The sequence below is a fragment of the Manacus vitellinus genome, unplaced genomic scaffold (assembly GCF_001715985.3).
Source record: "Manacus vitellinus isolate BGI_N305 unplaced genomic scaffold, ASM171598v3 scaffold_0_pilon, whole genome shotgun sequence".
Taxonomy (NCBI): domain Eukaryota; kingdom Metazoa; phylum Chordata; class Aves; order Passeriformes; family Pipridae; genus Manacus; species Manacus vitellinus.
Window position 1 is genome coordinate 47,061,794 of NW_021938789.1, and position 19,173 is coordinate 47,080,966.

General features: G+C 42.4%; 1 protein-coding gene across 4 annotated transcripts in view; it reads right to left on the reverse strand.

Moving 5' to 3' along the window:
- Positions 1-18,913, reverse strand: part of PDLIM5 (PDZ and LIM domain 5) — an 80,634-nt gene extending 61,721 nt beyond the window's left edge. For 2 of the 4 annotated variants that reach the window (XM_018072890.1, XM_018072868.1), the window contains exons 1-2: positions 16,739-16,844; positions 15,919-16,054 (exon numbers count right to left, since the gene is read on the reverse strand). In XM_018072890.1, coding sequence (XP_017928379.1) covers positions 15,919-16,014 — 96 coding nt within the window. In that variant the 5' untranslated portion in view covers positions 16,015-16,054; positions 16,739-16,844. Of the gene's footprint in view, positions 1-15,918; positions 16,055-16,738; positions 16,845-17,641; positions 17,759-18,814 lie in introns of those variants that run through there. The other 2 variants (XM_018072873.2, XM_018072880.2) reach the window with 2 other exon arrangements.
- Positions 18,914-19,173: the final 260 nt, after the last annotated feature.

Consider the following 19,173-nt stretch of genomic DNA (forward strand, 5'->3'; position numbering starts at 1 on the left):
TTACAGAAATAAGTGTATCTATTCATCCTCTCATCTTTTTCACCTGGATATACTGCAGGCAGAAGAGGCCCACCACCCACTCCTTTCCATACACCGGTCTCAACTTCATTATTTCACTACTGCGCCGAACAGGGTACTGGGCAGTTTGTTCACACCTGCATGTTCAGCAATGGGAGAAAATAAATTAGCAGTTCAGTTCTGATTTTAAAGCATGGAGAGACCTTGTTCAGTGTTTCTGGTGAGTCACATCCAAGAAATTCAAAAGGCCAATGCTCCCAGCTGCCCACTCCTGCCCACACTGCCAGAATTGACCCCACGGCATGGCAGGTGACATGCTGGCTCCTTGCCTGCAGCACCCCACATCCCAGTGTTCAATGAAGTCCTGAGCAGGAAATTCCCACCATATCCCCACTCCTCCATCCTTTAATGTTCTGGGCCCGCTGCAACTTGCAATGCCTCGTAAAAACTAATAGAAATATACTTCCCCCAGAGTGCAATCTGTCAGAGGATAATTCATTTACGAATTGGCTGAATGAGTTTCAGGGCACCAGGGGCTTCCTGGCAGGCAGGAAGAATTATTCAATCATTCCACGCACTACCACCACCATCTCTTTTGCTTTGCCTATGCTGCCACCAGAAACTGGAGCCACCATTATTAATCAGCCCCCTTGCCCTACTTATTTTCGTAACACTGTCAAATTCTACCACACATGCCACGTACTGTTTATTTCTGAAGATCCCTAGCAAGCCAGCTGCTCTGTAATTCACTTTACCACAATTACATGAAACTGCATACGCCATGTCCCAATAAAACAGCTTTTAGACAGTCAACAACACTCTGGTCACTATGTAATTGATTTAAATACTTGGATTTGATGCACCGTTTTCAGAAACTTGGAGATTTGACATGTTGTCTGTTTAATTATACACACAACCCAGATTATAAGAGATCTGTAAAAATTTGTTCTGGGAATTAGGAAAAAAAAATGAACATGAGAAAAATATTTGGCCCAGCTCTATGCCCTAAAGTCCTGAAATATTTACAATGCTACTTGACCAGCTAGCACTGCCACCCTCACACATTCAAAAACCATGAGTCAGGCCCTAGAAATAAGGAGTGTTTTTTAATCTCACAATCCTAATGCCAAGATACACTCTGAGGTTTTGCTGGTTTTCCAACTTACTTTTCCTGAGTCTTCAATGCAACACTGAAGGATTATTTTGGTGACTTAAACTGAATTCACATTTTGATACAAGCACATGAATGCAAAGGACTGGGAGCTTAAAAGCAGTCCCCCCACAACAGTCCCCTCCCAAAAGTTCACAGTTACTCAAGAACAGCACCAGCAAGAATAATTCTGGGTTCCTTCTATAATCTTGACTGAAGTGATCCTGGAAGGCCTGTTTTAGGAATATCACTCCAGAATGCAGGAAGACCAAAAGAGGTTAAAGGCAGACATGGGTGGTCCTGAGTAATGTCCAGCTGGGGTTACTAGTGCAGACCTCAAAGCAGTTCCTTCCTCCGTATGGGATGACTGGCAAAACAAACTTGGCTCTGTTGTGCTGCAGTGTGACCCCACTGATTACTTAGATTTTTGGCTCCATTTTAGTTCAAGCCTTTCAACAACTCAACCTTTACCCTTCTCCCCAGTGTGAAGAAAAGGAATGAGAAGATGGCCAAAGTGATATCTTCTGAGTGATTTTTAACCAACACTTTAAGACTCCATTTATTGATGAACAGCAATCAACCTGATGAAGTTGCTACTGTGTAGAGAAAGTTTAACATTATCACATTGTAACAGCCTCCCATATGGGCACATGAAACCTAAACCCTCTGTGCTCTCATGAATCAAAATCGCCTGAAGCTGCTGAGTGAAGAAAGCCACTTGCATTGCCATGAACCTGGGAGAGCAGCAGGGACCTTGTAGCAGGCTCCAAAAGACAGACCCACACACAGGGCAACAAGAAACTGAAACACACAGTTGAGTCAGTTGAGACTGAAGGCCAGAAGCCACCTGTAGATCCGTTTTGTCACCTCATATGCAACGCCAGCCGCGGAATTTTCCCTGAAGAAGTTAGCAGTGTTTTTGGGCTTGAAACACAAAGCACGCATATGCTGCTAACGATGTCTATGGTTGTTCAGGAATCCAGTGGTACCCAAGTGCTCACAAAACAGTATAAAAGAACAGCTTGTTTCTTGATGCTGAAGCTTTTCCTGCAACTGTACCAATAACGCAAGAACTGCCATAAAGCCCTGCTTTTCTGATTAAACAGAAACGCACTGCTGTGCACAATAAACCCAGGACATACTACACTCTGGCAAGGATTGGCACAGTAAGGAAAAATGGGAAGAAAAAGGATGGTTACAGACTTACAGTACAGTACTAATGCAATTCAAAACAGGGGCAAGCTATCCCTGTAACTATTTACACCATCTGAAGTAGAGAGTCCAAAGCTCTTACCACTTGTGACTTGGAGCTCTCTGACAAACATACTAGTTTTCTAGTTTGGTATGGTTTTTTGATACCTAGTTTTTATTATTCCTTTTATTCCTATCCTATCATATTCTTTTTGAATCCTAAACTCTGTTAATGCCACAAGTAATGGTTCCTGAACTGCACTTCCCTTGAATAACTAACAGCAAAAACTCCTGCCAGACTTATTTCAGCAGTTAGAGAGAGGTTCTCAGGCTATGAAAATCAAGGGCAAAAACTTGAAGGCAGTACAATTTGTGTTCTTGCAAAACTACCTTCCTCTTTCTGCTAAAAGAAAAACAGGTGACAAACTGAAAGACTCAAACCTATTTGGCAGAAACTCAAAAAAATGGCACTAGAAAACCAACTATGATTCAATCTGAGTGGTTAGCTATCTCAAATGCTGAAGTGAGGTATTTCCTAATTGGTAATGCCCATTGTTATGCACTATGTTTCCTAGAATTGATACTAATATTACATGAATGTCATTGCATTTAAGTCTAAACTATTTGCATGCTGCCCCTCTCAAGGTATGCTTCTCCTGAAGCACAGCAGTTACCCATTCCACAAAGCTCATGTTTATCCCCTTATTCTGGATAATATTTTTTTTCATGAGGGATTCCCTCTTGTGAGGCCTCACCTCTCCCCCATATGCAGCCCCTCTCCAAGTTTTCAAGGTAATGAGTCCGTGCTGGAAGATAGAGGCTGACTTATACTAGGTAATCATCATCAGGGCAAAGCAGGACAAGGGAATTTCTACAAAACCTCATTTTGTACCCTGGGAATATGTTCCTTACTAAAGGGAGCAACGGAAGTCAGAAAGTAGGAATGGGAGAATTACTGAGCTAATCAAACAGGCATAGATTAGGATATGCAATAAAAAACCATGTATACAGTTGTGACAGAGGAGGCATTCAGAGTTACCAGAAGCACTGGAGGCACTCCATCCTTTTGATGAGGTCAGGAACCAGTTGATGTCAATGGCTACAACATCCAAAATTGTGTACTTACAGCCATGTGTCTCCATCACTATGCCAAAAGTGTGCCTTGCATTTGCAAGGAGGAAGCAAAGGGAGAAAACCCCAGCAGTTTAGCCGTCTGCAACAGTAGGAGGTTAAAAAGTAAAGCATCAACACCAACTGGTTTGCCCTAAATCCTTCCTTTGACTACTGTAATCAGAGCTTCCTGTGAGCAATTTCCAGTTATTTCATCCCACACCATCCAAGACAGTTATAAAATGGTCTGGGCTGTCAACTGCAACTGCTGCAGTTTTCATCAGGTCAGGTATCAAAACAAATTAATGTTATTTGAAGTTTTAATAATCAGCAGTTTCTACACTTTAAAGTTCAAGTGTAGATGTGTCAGTGGAAGAAAAATACTCCCACAGTGCAGCTATTCAACTGGCCAGAGAGTATCACATTCCCTCTGACATAAGAGGGATAGTGATACTTTCATCCAGAGAGATATTGCAAGAATTCAAGCCTCCAAGCTTTAAGTGCACACCTCAAGAAAACCATCTTTTGGGTTTCACATTGAAAGCAAATTGCATTTCTAGACAGATACACAAAATTTATTTTCAGTCAAAAAAGCCTACTCATCTATATTTTGTTCATAAGCTCAACTATTTTAGTAAGTGGTTCAGGAGCAATAGTTTTACCAAGCTACACAGGAAAAGGACCTTCTCTGAGGTACTAAGCTATAACTTAAGTGTGCAGTAATTGCACACTGCAAAGAGAGAGAAGGGGATAGAGAATCTCTACAGCATTTCCAGACCATGAAGTAGTAAAGTCACCACACACCTAATATGCAAAGAATCCTTATCTCTAAATGCTACTACACCACTTGATGTTAGCCCTATAGTTTTAGTGATGAAGATTGACTGGCCAGTCAAAGGTCTGTTACTGTTTGAGCTCTCAGGATGTCATACAAACTTCTCCGCTAGTCAGTTCTCTTATGGCTGTCAATCGCTGGCTAATACATCTTTGAGAGAAAGTTGAAAGTTGTCTGGGAAAGGTCAGTTGTCTCCTCCAAGAAAGTCAATGCTTCTTTCCTTCTGGTAACAGTCTGAAGACCAAAAACTGCAGGGTGCTGAGAGGTAATGTGCATCAACACAGGCCAAGCCTTAGGCAAGAGTCATCTTATGGAAACAACCTGTATGCTTAAAATTACACTTCTGTCCAAGTGTTTTTGCAGTGCAAAGGCTTGGGTTCTCAGCATTTACAGGATTACACTCGATCTGCACAATACCGAATTAACTTAATTTAAAAATTGAATATGCTCTCAAAGGAGATTCATGTAAACCCCTGCTACAATGACTTTTGCTTATAGCCAGTTCTCAAAATACAACAGCTGAAAAGTGGAGAGAATAGACTCTATTCGTAGTTGACAAAAGCTGTAATTTAATAAGCATTCAGTGACAGTTTTCACAGCTTAGTATGCTGACAGACATGTCCTAGCAAGTCTGGCTTCACCACTTCTAGCCTGTATTGTCTCCAGGTATCTGCCCCCACCACTGTGACAGCAGTCCCAGCTCCCACCACCAGGCCTGTTGGGCTGAGTGAACCCCTGCTGCACCAGTCCCACCTACTGTCCCAGCTTAGGGCATGATGGAGGAAGAGTTCCATCTGTAAAGTTGGCTTTAAGCTCCATCATGAAGATGCAAGCATAGGTTTTCTTCTGACAACCATGTTTAGCCACTGATTACTACTGTTTAAAGGCTTAAAAGCCTTCCATTTCCCTAAGTAAAAGCATTAGGCATTAAGTAAAGAAAATTAGAGCAGCACAGAAGGCATTGCTTAGATACACAAGCAAGTTGAAGATAAACAATCCCATTAGTCTACCACTCCATGTCTTTCACAATGCGATGCTATGTCTAGAACCACAAAGAGAAGGGGTTGAAATCAAAGTAGACACACATTACCCCCACCAAAAAAAAAAAACAAAACAAAACAAACCCATACCCCCCATCAATTTTGAACTCTTACATCACAGGAAAGAATGAAAAGTTTTGCTTACCAGCAGCATTGGACTCAGAACTACACCTGGCTTGTCATACATAAGACACACATTGTAAAGAAAAAACTCTAATAGCAGATGTACTATAAACTTTGAGACTGACCTGCTCTGTCTGGCAGAGGAAGCATTTACACAGCAAAGTTGGCCTGTTTGATTTTTTTTTCAAGGGTACTGAACAAAATGTTATAGAGTTTCCATCAAGGTGATATAATCTTTTTTAATAATAAAAATGCATCTTTAAGTCTGTATTTTTTATGCTTGCAGCATTTTGCCTTTGCCCTACAGAATTCTGTTTTAAAAATCTCAAATGGTATTGCTACCAATACATCGCCACACTTAAAAGAGACACTTTGATCATTTTCTCCACAGCCTGAAAGAATTTTGGGTGTAAGAATAACTAAAGATCATCCAATTACATTCATAAATACAGAAGCTTAACAAACAGGGAGTTTTACCCTTCTGAAATTGATACAATCTGCATTAATCCAGGCTTAGGACCTAAATCACTAGTCATGCCTTCAAAAGAACCATGAAATAATTAACACAAAATAAAAGTTTCTGTTGCCTTTCTGTGGTAAGTTCTTCACATTGTTCTATTACTTGTTAGGGATAAAAACTAGATACTGTGTTAGGTCATTCCTTAATATAGACCAGGATAAGTCAAACTTCTTTCATATCCAGTTAACATGCAAACCATTTGACCTTTCCAACAGGACTACTAGAGATCTGGCAAGATCCACATTTTAGCCTATGGGACTTCACACAAGGCATTACATTTTACTTTAGGGCTTTGCTACAGCCACAGCTGACAGCAGTTGCAAGAGTTCATATGTTAAAATACTTTCAACTATCTCTTGCTTTTACTTTACTAAGCTTAACTGTTTAAGCTGAAGTTTCCATTGAAAGACTAACTCAAAATGAGACAGTAACTATAAAACTAATCCAAAGTGGAAAAATATTATGGACTATTCTACTTGAAATTTTCTAGCCTACAAGTCTCTATGCTCTGTGGCTGCTTATTCAGTAGTTTTGCTGTACAGTATAGTTTATTCCATTGGTGCAGAACTTACTAATCTGCTTTGAGGGTGTGCATCACAATACAGCTATCAACTTATAGGATGCTATTTTGTCCCCCTTTTACCTCTCTACTTGGGACAGCACACCTAAGAGACTACATAAAACTGCACTGGTGTCTTGAAGTGACAAAACATGAAAAGCTACCATGTGGGGGACACCACCCATTAAGTGACAGTGTTGAAAGGTGAGTGATGAATGAAGCAGATAAACTGGAAGAGACAGAGGGAACTCATGTCAACTCTTCTAAGAAAAGATAGTACATCTCTCTGCAAATTCAGCTTGGGGACCTTGTATAGTAAGGGAACCTGAAGAGGTACTTCTGTCATATTTTCACTACTGTTACTGGCCTGAAGACTTGGGTCATTCAAAGACTCATGTAACACTGTCCTTAGCAGTGGCCTCCTTTCCTTTTGTTTTTATTCTTGTAACAGCCACCTCTAGAAGTAAACATACTTGATGGAACAATGGGCTGAGGTCAACTGTATGAGGTTCAACAAGGTCAAGTGCTGGGTTCTACACTTGGGTCACAACTATCCCATGTAGTGCTACAGGCTGGGGACAGAGTGGCTGGAGAGCAGCCAGGCAGAGAGGGACCTGGGGGTGCCAGTCAACAGCAACTGAATATGAGCTAGTAGTGTACCCAGGTAGCCAAGAAGGCCAATGGCATCTGACTTGTATCAGGAATAATGTGGCCAGTAGGATTAGGGAAGGGTTTGTCCCCCCATACTCATCATTGGTGAGGCCACATCTTGAGTCCTGTGTTCAGTTTTGGGCCCCTCACTACAAGAAAGATATTAAGGTGCTAGAGTGTGTCTGGAGAAGGGCAACAGAGCTGGTGAAGGGTCTGGAGCACAAGTCTTATGAGGAGCAGCTGAGGGAGCTGGAGTTGTTTAGCCTGGAGAAAGGAGGCTCAGGGGGACCTTATTGCTCTCTACAGGTACCTGAAAGGAGATTGTAGTGAGATGAGGGTCAGCTTCTTCTCCAAACAAACAAGCTATAGAACAAGAGGAAATGGCCTCAAGTTGTGCCAGGAGAGGTTTACACTGGGTATTAGGAAAAATTTCTTCACCAAAGGGGTTATCAAGCATTGAAACAGGCTGCTCAGGAAAGCAGTTGAGTCACCATTCCTGGAGATATTTCAAAGACATGTAGATGTGGACATGTCTACATGGTTTAGTGGTGGACTTGGCAGTGCTGGCTTAACAGTTGGATTTGATGATCCTATAGGTCTTTTCCAACCTAAGTGATTCTATTCCTCATATTTGTTTAAACAAATCTCAGCCTCAAATTTTCATTCTTTATGACCACTGGCAAGAAGAATATCACCTTTCCCATATTTCTACTGCCTTAGGCATATGAGACAGTTTTCTCTCACACTTTCCCTTATATTGATAACATGAAATCTATTCTTAAAAAGTCAAAACAAATTTAAAAAAAAAAAAATCCCACAATGTTATCTCCTGGCTTCATACCAAAGCCAAACAAACAAACCTTTCAACACCATGTCTCTTCTCACAATGCCTTTTGATAGCCATCGGCCAATGAATAATGAGAAAAACAGTTACACTAAAAATAGCATCTCCAAATGGTGGGGAAGTCGACAGAAGCTGTCAGGCCTCCAGGGCCAAATACTTGCAAAGAAAACATGCCTAATTTTTTTGCAGTTACTATTCAATAAATGGTCCTGCTTTTTGGCCTCTGGAAGGACTGCCAATTTTGCATCTGCTCTGAACATCTAATCAGAGTTTATTTTTTCACTACATCTGTCTTTGAGAAATGGATCTTGCAAACAAATACTTTAGTTTTTCCATCATGAAATATTTAGCTTGTACTCCTCATACTGTAACTAAACTGTCACTTATAAGGGGAAAAAGAGGAACCAGCATTTTTTAATGTGAAAAGAATGTGCTCACACATCACATCAGATATCCCTCAGCTACAAGCTCTTTGGTTCCTTTTTCTCCCGGTACAGCCAGCTTCACTTTTGCGGGAATGACATCAGTAGAGGAACTATTTTTTAAAAGTCAGCTTCCTACTCAGTCTGAGGAGGCTGTCTGACAAATAAGGTCAGAAAGAGACAAGATGCAGACACTTTCTTTACGCCTTCTCTTCCCCACGCCCTCCTTTCTTCCTAAGCACACTCCAGTGCTGGTCTTGTTTTAAATTGCACAGCAGAATATACAAGGCAAGGAAAACAAATGGTATAGGGAAACATAGCCCCTTTCCCAATTTTCAGCACAAGGAGGTTTAACAGGAGTGGGAAAAGAAGCAATCGGGAAATTACATCCATACCAACTCACCTCTCTTTCCACCTTCAAATTAAACTGAGGTGCTCTCTAAAGTAGACTGTTGCCTGCGGGCAACTCTGCAAACTCCAAAGCACTAACTATCACTCTTAGGACTTTTAGAACACTTGCTCATATTAAGCCACTTGTGCAGCTGGGAGCTTTTTAATTATCCAGAGAAAAACCTCTGCTCCTTCAGGACTAAATACAGAGAGGATACAAACTTTGGCACTGGTAGCTCATTTGTCATTCTCAGTGTATTTTTCAGTAAACCACATCTTGTAAACAGAATTAAACAGACCAGAATAACACTTCTTGCTTGGTGTCTTGGCAAATCCCATTCATTTCATAAGCACTAATAGCTCCAGTAAAATAGAGCATTTGCTGCCCTAGGAGCAGCATCAATGGGTAAGTGCTGCGCCGTCCGACAGTGTCTGACCCTATGTCACGAAGTTACAGAATTACAGAACGGTTGGGGTTAGAAGGCATGTCTGGAGATCCTAGTTCAATCCTGCTACTACAGCAGGTTCACTTACAGCAGGTAGCAAAAGATTGTATCCAGGTGGGTTTTGAATATTTCAAGAGATGGAGACTCCACAACCTCTCTGGGCAGCCTAAATGCTCTGTCACCCTTGAAGTAAAGAAGATTTTTCTGACATTCAGATAGACCTGCCTGTGTTTCAGTTTGTGCCAGTTGCTCCTTGTCCTGGGCACTCCTGAAAAGAGTCTGACACCCATCCTCTTGACACCTGCCCTTAAAATATGTCTTCTCCAGGCTGAACAGGTCCAGCTCTCCCAGACTTTCCTCATAAAAGAGATGTTCCAGTCCCCTACTCATCTTCACAGCCCTCCATTGGATTCTCTCCAGTAGTTCCTTATCTTTCTTGTACTAAGGAGCTCAGAACTGGACACAATACTCCAGATGCAGCCTCACCAGGGCTCAGTAGAGGAGCAGGATCATCTCCCTCTTCCTAATGCACCCCAGGACACCACTGGCCGCCTCAGCCACAAGGACACACAGCTGGCTCATGGACAGGTTGTTGTATACTGGGACCCCCAGGTCCTTCTCTGCAGAGCTGCCTTCCAGCAGGTCAGCCCCCAGCCTGTGCACCAGCAGGGGGTTATTCTTCCCCAGATGAAGGGGAAGAACTTTGCTGAACTTCATTAGGTTCCTCTCTGCCCAACTCTCCAGCCTATCCAGGTCTCACTGAATGGCAGCACAGCACTTTGGGGTATCAAACAGTCTTCCCAGTTTTGTATCATCAGCAAACTTGCTGAAGGCACACTCTGTCCTTTCATCCAGGTCACTGATGAATAAGTTTAGCAGGATTGGATCCAGCACTGACCCCTAGGGAACACTGCTAACTACAGGCCTCTAACTGGACTCTGCACCACTGATCTCTGAGCTCTGCCATTCAGCCGGTTCTCAACCCACCTCAGTTGCCATAGTGGAATAAGATTTCAGTTGTATTTTGTGCAGACCATCACAAATACAGCTGTATTTTGTGCAAACTCAGTAATAAACCAAACCAGCACAGCAATGCCATCAGCTGCCAGTTAGGGCTTAGTTAGTAGCTCTCGGTAGCTTCCAGGATGAAGTGAAAGTTACTGACACAATTATCACTGGTCGGGCCAGCAGTTGTTCTAGTGTTTCTCTCTTATTTCACATGCCAGCTTGAAAGACAATTTCCCCAGCCCTCCATTAGAATAAATTTTTTCATACTTACACAAAACTTGATTTTACTGGAAATGACACATAATTCACACAAACACAAGATCAAGAGACTCAGTCAGACTCTAATCAGTCAAAGCTGACATGCCCTACGTCCATTCAAAGCATCATTTTCCTTTATTCTCTTCTCACTATTTTCACAGATGTTAATGACTTTAAACAGCCTGCTTGGAAATATTAAGAAAGCCAGTGGCCAAGCCCCTGAATAAGCAACCACAGTGCAAAACCAATCACAGATGCTTCATCCATGTGGACAACTTGCTGGGTAACCATGTATGTACATGGGCAAGAGGGAAAGCAGAGGAGACAACTCCTCTGCTAGTGACCTCCTGACACCAGCATAAAGAATGTCAGCAAGCTCATGTGGGATGAATATTGAGCAGCTGATGTGTTGTACTTTTATTCCTACTTCATCTCAAGGTGGGCTGCTCTTCCACCTACTCCATGGGTGTACTGCTTGCTGACAGATTTATTATGATGAGTCTTCCATCAACTATAAGGTTGCAACTTCAGCACAGAAAAACATACCTGAAACAGCTGAAATAATGAAAATTGAAAGCATGCAAAAATAAGGGGTTATTTCTAAGGGGGAGAGTAGTGGTTGTTTGTTTTGGGTTTTTTGAAGAAGCAAATGACCAGTGAAGCAGAAAGAAATGGCGGGGGGGAGGGGGCGGGGAACACACTGAAAGAAGTTGCAGTAGAAAAACTGAGCTGTCAGTCAGGCCAAGCATTTCAACATGACAGTATTACATTTAATTCCTATAGGAGAAGAAAGACAAATAGAGAAACACCTTCTGAAGGACAATAGCTAGAGTTGCCTGTTTTGAAGGAGAATAGCTGGAAGATTCAACAAGAAAGTAACTTTAAAACACAAGAAAAAATCCTAGGTATTTGCGTTAGGTGGGAAAGTATACTGCATATAGGCTACATTACTGTTCAAACTATAGCTTTGTTTTAGTATTTCCTTGTTTCTAGTGGTAAACTTTGCCATAAAACAGAGAGAAGCACCATTTAGAGACTATACTACAAAAATTTTGATAAGCTACAAGCATATCAAGGACACATTTAGAACAAATATCCAAACCTCTCACAGACCATCCCAACATAATGAATACATCACCAATACTAAACACTATTTATTTCAATCTTCAGAGGACAGTAGTTTTGACAATTCTAATGCTAGTCATGCTTACTAAGTTTATTCTGGTTATGTTAATTAAGCATTGGGAACTAACCAAGTCCCAAAAAATTAAAGCAACCATAATATTAATCCAAACTATAATGAAGTGTGGATAGTTTTAAAAGCTACTGCATTGCATAGTTATAAATAACACAGATCATGTTGTAGATACCATTGACCCCAAATTCTGTAAATACAATATTTAGCAAGCCCAAGAGCTACTTCAAGAATCCTACCTAGTAGTATGTATGGAGTACCTTATTTCCAAAACTGCATTTCTTTTTTTTTTCTACTGAATGAGAATAAACTCTTGTGCAAACAAATCTAGGAGGTAAAGTGTAGACCAACATTAGTCCCAAACTGAACATATTCCATGTCAGTAGGATTTATCCCACACTACAAATCTACATGGACATCACCAGATTCACTATTATTGGCAATCATGACGAAAAGTCTTTTTTTGTCTCATCTGATGTTTAGCAGAATATCCTGAAACTTGTAAATAAATTTTGTTTGAAAATAATTGAGAAACAAGAAGGACCCATGATGTAATTCTTGCAGTGTACCCAACACTCAGTGTTGGGACAATATGTCTCAAATCTACCAGATAAAGGTGAACATGTGTATTAAGTAGCTGACTTTTCAGCCACCTGTGTTATTCAGAAACAATCCATTCATTCATGTGACAACAATCGCATTATGACAAATGTCATTTCACATGACTACATATATTACAGGGAAAAAGTCTGAATCTTAATCATTTCCTACAATGGTTACTTTACGGCTAGCAAATCATAACCCTTGCATGTCAGCAATTTGTTCTTATCTGCTCTAGCTTTCCTTTTTTTTTTTGTTTTTTGTTTTTTGCATCACAGCATAGGTTTTTAAGGAATGAGGAGAACAGTTGCTTCTTTAACACAAACCACCATGTGGAAAAAGTGAGAGTAGCAACTGAGAATAATCTAAGTTTGCATACCTTGGCTCTAGTAATTTCTGCCTTCTTCACTGTGAGCTAAGTGCTCACAGTTAGCAATCTCTCCTTATACAAGTACCACCTCAGAATTAACTACCTGGAAGCCCTACAGTACAGTCACTTGCAGTGGCCTGAGCCACTTTAACACTAGGCTGTTAATAAACCTCAGCCCACCCTTTATTCCTGATTACTTTCAGAGCAACTTCCTTCCCTCCAGCCCTTCTTTCACGAGAGCCATACCGTCCATCACACTCCCATCACTGCTCCCATACTGCTTCATTCACCCTGTTGAAGTCCAGCCAGATATGTAACAAGTACCACCTGCATTTGTGTTGTACTGATATATACACACTAACTGTATATACTTCATATATGTACATGTAACTGTGTGTATATATAGTATACACTTATACTGATAAAACTGTACTAACTATAAGGCTATACCCCCAACATCACAGGTATCCCTTACAGTGAAATGTGCACAGCTGTTAAAGTATACAGATAACTTTAAAGCAAGCAGAGAGCTCTAGCAATTAACTGACATAGCCCTGCAATAACTGCTGCTATTGGTTATGATGTTGCAACTAGTCTGCAATATACTAGCTTATGAAAAATCAAATGTTACTGCTATCCTTGCACTACTGTTACCCTGTTAGACATTAGCTAACCATAAGAATTTCATCTGAGAGCACAAAACAGGCTCCTTTTTCTTTACAGAGGGAACAAGGAATGCGCCCATTTAAACTGCATTCTGTACAAAGTCGAATAACTTACTAAAAACTTTCTCCAAGGAACCATGAGATCTTAATTTGTTCAAATCATCAGGGAGGAGATTAACTTTTCAGATAAACAGTTTTAGAAACCAGTGTATTATCTGTGCTTCATAAACTATACTTTATTTAAACTTAATTTCAAAAGTTTAAACTAAAGCAGGAAATTAGCCCTCAGTAACCCAGCCAGATTCATCTTCAGCATCTAGAGGACAAACTAAAAACAAAACAAAACCAAATAGTCCTCTTTGCCAAGGAACATAATTCTGCTGTCTCATTACTGTTTTGCTAAAATAATTTAATTAGCAGCCTTCGGATACAGGAAGGAATTTATGCTACATCAGGAAAAGAAGGGCTTGGGGGGGTGAATTGTACACACTGTTCTAGCATACCAGGAACATGGTGTTGAATTCTTCCAGCTATCAGGCCAAAGCTGGACTGGCATGCCAGAAGTAAGCATTTTTTTGATCCAAAGTAGGGGGGGTAAAAAAAAAAAAAAAAAAGGCACCAGGCAGTCTAATACTTGCATACTCTGAACTGTGAGTAGGAAGAAACAGCTCACCTGAGGAGCAGTGCCAAGGTATAGTAAGTGAACTGGATATTGTGCTTCCCCCACCCATGCACAAATTGAAGTCCCAAAACCATACTGGTCCCCATCGTTCACTATGTTCTGCTCTTGTGGGCACTGACATTTGTCATTCGGGAATCCCATAACTGAGGCTTTTATAGGTAGCTATTTAGGCCAATTCCCCCAGGCTACTTCATGCAACAGCATATTTGATTCCTGCAATAAAGTTGTAGTCTAGGCTAATTTCAACATATGTTTCCTCTTTTAGATGGGAAGCCTGCTTACAGCAGGACTGCACTCCAGATCTCCAGAACAACAGAGGCCTCTACAAAAAAGTATTACTCTATCCTGAAACTGGTTGTTTAGTATGGCTTACTGCCTGTAGTGCCTAATTTCTAGTCAGCATCACACACAAGGACCCTATGCAGACAAGGTCCTATGCTTTTGCAAATCTTTGTCATGAAAGCCCTTCTACCATCAAATCAGAAGAGAGCTATCTGCCTGCCCAGTTCAAATTTCTCAGTAGTGTACGAGTAACAGCTACTCAACAAGAAACTGAGTTACGGTTTAGCTTGAAAGTCCCTGGAATTCAGGAATAAACTGCTTCTCAACCACTTTTTGTCTCAGATATCAACTGTACTTATCTGTACAGAGGCATTTCTGCAGCTCTCCAGTCCATTTTAGCCACATAAAAAGAATTTTGCAGAGCCAAACTGTATTTTATCCTCACCAACATAATCCATGGGTGGATAGGATAAGCCAAGTCTAAATGAACTGGCAGAGTTTGTATCGCTAGTTAAGATTAGCTAAAAATATCGCCATGATGCATAAACCCAAATAGAAACCTGCACCATCTACCAGAGCAGTATCAATTCTGCAGTCCCAACAGGTGTAAAAAATAATTCATCTTTGTCACTAAACTACATGAATATGTAGGAGGAAGAGAGCTGTTGACAAAGAAGGGGCATTTGTACACAAATTCAAATTTAAAGGCACCAGGGTACAGAGCCATCAGAAGCCAGTTTCTTCACCCAGAGATTTCCAATAATCCAAGAAGCTCAATACTGTAAAGTTTGTCCCTACATTTTACGTGCAAAGTGCTTCAGCCATCTGAGAAAGGCTTTGAAACTCAGCCCACACTGAAAGACAAGCCTTCCCTGAAAACATAGTTTTAAAGTAAAAAACTAGTTAGACAGTGCCTGGGTACAAGGATCATATTTGTTTTGACTTAGTTCCTCAAATCCTTTGAATACCAGTTCAGAGCACATACTCTATAAAACACTCATGAGAAACTGGCACGTTCACTCAGGCACATATTGATGAACTGCTATTTACAACTCCTGTCATTTAAGTACCTTTTTATTGCAAAGAGTAGGATTTGTAACAACAGACACAGAAGATCCTCAAGCAGCTAAGAGCTGCTGAACAAACAAGGGTAATAAAAGTGATTTTTTTCCCACTGCTTCCCATTTGAACACCACAGGCTCAGCCCGGCACAGTAAATTGCTTGCTTCCTGTCAGCCTCCAACTTCTGCATCTCTGTTTTCTGGATGGGAGCAGGGAAGGCAATTCAAGGGTAGTTTCTTTTGTTTGTTGCATAAACAAGTGCAGATAAAACAACCATTTCAAATGAACCGGTCCTTCTTAGGATAATTTTCTTGGAGCCTTCATACAACAAAGATTTATTTTCCCAGTTCAAACCCCTCCTCCGACCCCCAACAGTCCTTCAAGCCACCGGGCAAGTTGAGCCCCAGTCTCTGTAATTAATGGCTTTGTCTGAAGGTTGTGGTTTTGCCACAGCAAAACAGATACCCACATGCAGGAAAAGAAGTGAATGCACTTACTCGAGAAATAGACAGAGGGACATTGAAATCCTTGCCCCCTTGAAGTCTGAAACCCCAGGGAGCCGGCCCAACCAAAGACACGCTGTAGTTGCTCATGATGTTTAGTATTCAAGGACCAAATCCAAGGAACTGATGCCTGCAGAAGAGGATTAGAGTTTTAATTTAATGACGATAAAAACAAAAGGTACTGTTTGCCATTTTGAAAGCTCTCTTTCTTTGGCTGTATTCCCCTCCCCCAAAATCAGCCAAAAACCCTACACCAGGTCTGTCATTGTGCTTTTATTCCTCACATGTTTTCCTCCATAGCTTAGAAAGAAACATAACTAGGGAATGGGTAATATGGACTTGGAGAACTCACAGGGCCAAAATATTTGACAACTACTTCTTAGTAAAAAAACAGCGTGTGTGGTGAAACTCACACAACATTAAAGCTCATCTTTAAAAAAAGCCAATATTGAGAGAAGCATGAATTGATATATTCCTTAAACCCGAGTATGGAAGACATTAGCACTACTGGCATATTCATTTCTAACAAAATTAATATCATATGCTGCCATGTCATCAGCTCAAAGCTTATTTCTAAATACAACAATGTCAAAGCATCCCAACTTTGAAGTTAATCAGAAGAAAATAAAATCCCTGTGAGTTTTTTATTTTTATAGCATAGCTTCAAGTGGTAGAACAATGTCACAGACAAAACAGATATTAAAACCAACCCTCAAATGAAAGCTGTGAACTAAAGCAAAATATCCACAGCTGCAACTCAGTGCTAAGCAAAACCCATACATCTCCCTCTCTACAAATGTGGGCTACAAATTACCTTTAAAAGGCAACCGAGGCACTTAATTGCTGTTCAGCGTCAAAGATAAGGGCTTCAGTTTCACCTCAGATAAGCGATGTTACAATGACATCTTAGGTAGTGGATGCCGTCTAATTTTGTATAGTTGAAGCCAGGCAGGAGCACACCAGGGCGGGCTGGTGTAAGACTACACCGGGGCACAGCCAGATTCCATACTCGTATAGGGACATTTAAGGTGGACCTTCAGTCAAGCAGCAGCGAGTTGGCTGCAAACCCCACCGAACTTTTCAAAGTCCGGTTTTAGCTGTTCATACACGGCAGGGCGGGGGGGTGCTGTGTCAGTTTTTTATAGGTGGTGGATTTTTCTCAAACACAGCCCACCCTCAAGGACCACGAGAGTAGGGCTGTCACACAGCCCCCGTCGGCATAGGGATGTCACTCCCCAAGAAAGCCACCCATAACACACCTTTCTGGGTACTCCTCCAATAGCAGCAGAAATCCACACTGCTCAGACTTCGTTCTAAATCAAACAGTGAACTTTATTCACATCGACGGCCACTCAGGTAACCAGAGCAGGGCTGCTGGCATTGGGCAGTACCAGATACATATTAGGAAGCAGAATTTGGAGCTTGTAACAGAGGTGCCTGTGTACCTGGGCCATTCCCAACCTGCCCCTGCCTGTTGGCATCCAGCAAAGGGATAGCTCTGACCCCAGGCACTGACTCAACACACCACTGAGCTCTCATGTGGCTAAAGAGGAAGAAAAGTCCCCACCAAGTTTGAGATAGGATTTTTAGGGGGCTTGCTCACCGCTAAAGTAAGAACTAAGTTTTTTAATTGCCCTGTGCAAGGAACTGTGTAAAAAGAGGATTTAAATTAGTCACAGATTTCTTTCTGCATAAGAATACAAATACTTTTCACTACCTTTAAATGAAATCCACTGCAGTGACAGGTCACTGTAAACTATGAGACCGCAGAAAAGCAAACCACATCTAGTGACCAGCACACATGCAGTTGTTCGGCACAGGCAGAAGGCTTTACCTGTCAGTTGAAACGAAAGCACTTGTTTGTTTGCTTGTTTGTTTTAAACTAAGTAACAGTTGTAACTGTTGTAGCTGTAACTAATTACAATTACAGACCTAGAAAAGATATTGAATTATATTGGAAAGGATACTGTTCTTTTGCATTGGCAACTAGAAACAGGAGACTGCATGCTGAAATACCGTGCATCACTCTCAGCATCACTCATTTTTCCTTTCTCATCCCCTTAATCCTGACATTTCTGCATCTCTAGGCTTACAAATACACCAGGAAGGAACGGTAAATGAAGAAGATCCATTCAAAGTTTTATTTAACTAATTTCTTAAAATATGTCAGAGCAACAGCTAACACTTCAACCCACCAACCCCGCTTCACGTGGGGAGCATTGTGAAAACACACCAGCTAAGGGTCAAATTGTGCAACTCTCCTTTAGATGATCAAACGTTCGGTGGATCTACTTCTGGAAGGGTGAATTTCAAAATCCAGGCAGAAACGCCGGCCTGCCCCACTGCCGGCCAGGACACAGAGCAGCAGGGACGCAGCAGTGCCCAGCGGGGCTCTCCCCTCCCACCCCCCCGGGAAAAGTAGCTGTGCCGGAGGAAGGGCTGAGGGGCAGCGCTAGCACAAGCTCCTGTACTCTGCGGCACCCCCTTTGCACAACTCGCCGGGACGAGTTGCCCCAGGGCCACGGCAGGCTGGGGGGACCAGACACCCCACACCCCCCCCAGCGCGCTCGGTCTCTGTTCCAGGCACTCCAGAGGCACCAGCGTGCAGCCCACCTGTGCCACAAAGCCCGGGGACCGGGGCACACCAGAGCCCCACGCCCGAGCAGCCCGACGGGACCTCAGCGCGCTCGGCTCAGGGGCAAGCCCCGCCGGTGTCAGCTCGGGCGAGCTCTCCAGGGCCGGGCGCCCCGCCTCACAAAAATAAAACGAAAAGAAAAAAGGCACGTCAAGCTTTAAAAAACCGCGTCCAGCCTACCGACTTTTTGCTCAATCCCCCCTTTCCCCTTCTCCGCCCCCCACCCTGTTTTTTGCCGCCCCGGCAGTCACTCACCCGGCGGTGAGGCACAGCGCGGAGCGGCGAAGACACCCGGAGCGCGTCTCGTCTGGGAGGCGGCAGCTCCGTCCCCCCGGTCTTGTTTTCACTTCCGTCTCCCGCCGCTCCTCCCCTGGCCCGGCCCGGCCCAGCCCTGCCCGGCAGACACGGGATGGGACGGGACGGCGGAGCGGGGCAGGGGCCGGAAAGGCTCAGGGGCGCCGTTCCCCACTTTTATTGGGTTTTGGTTTTTTGATAGTAAAACGCTCGCTTTCACCCAGCTTTGCTTTACACACAAGTAGCTCAAGGCGCACCTGTGAAACGCAAGGGCGAGCGGGAAGGGGCTGATCTCCGTGTGCCGCTCCAGCTCCTGCTCC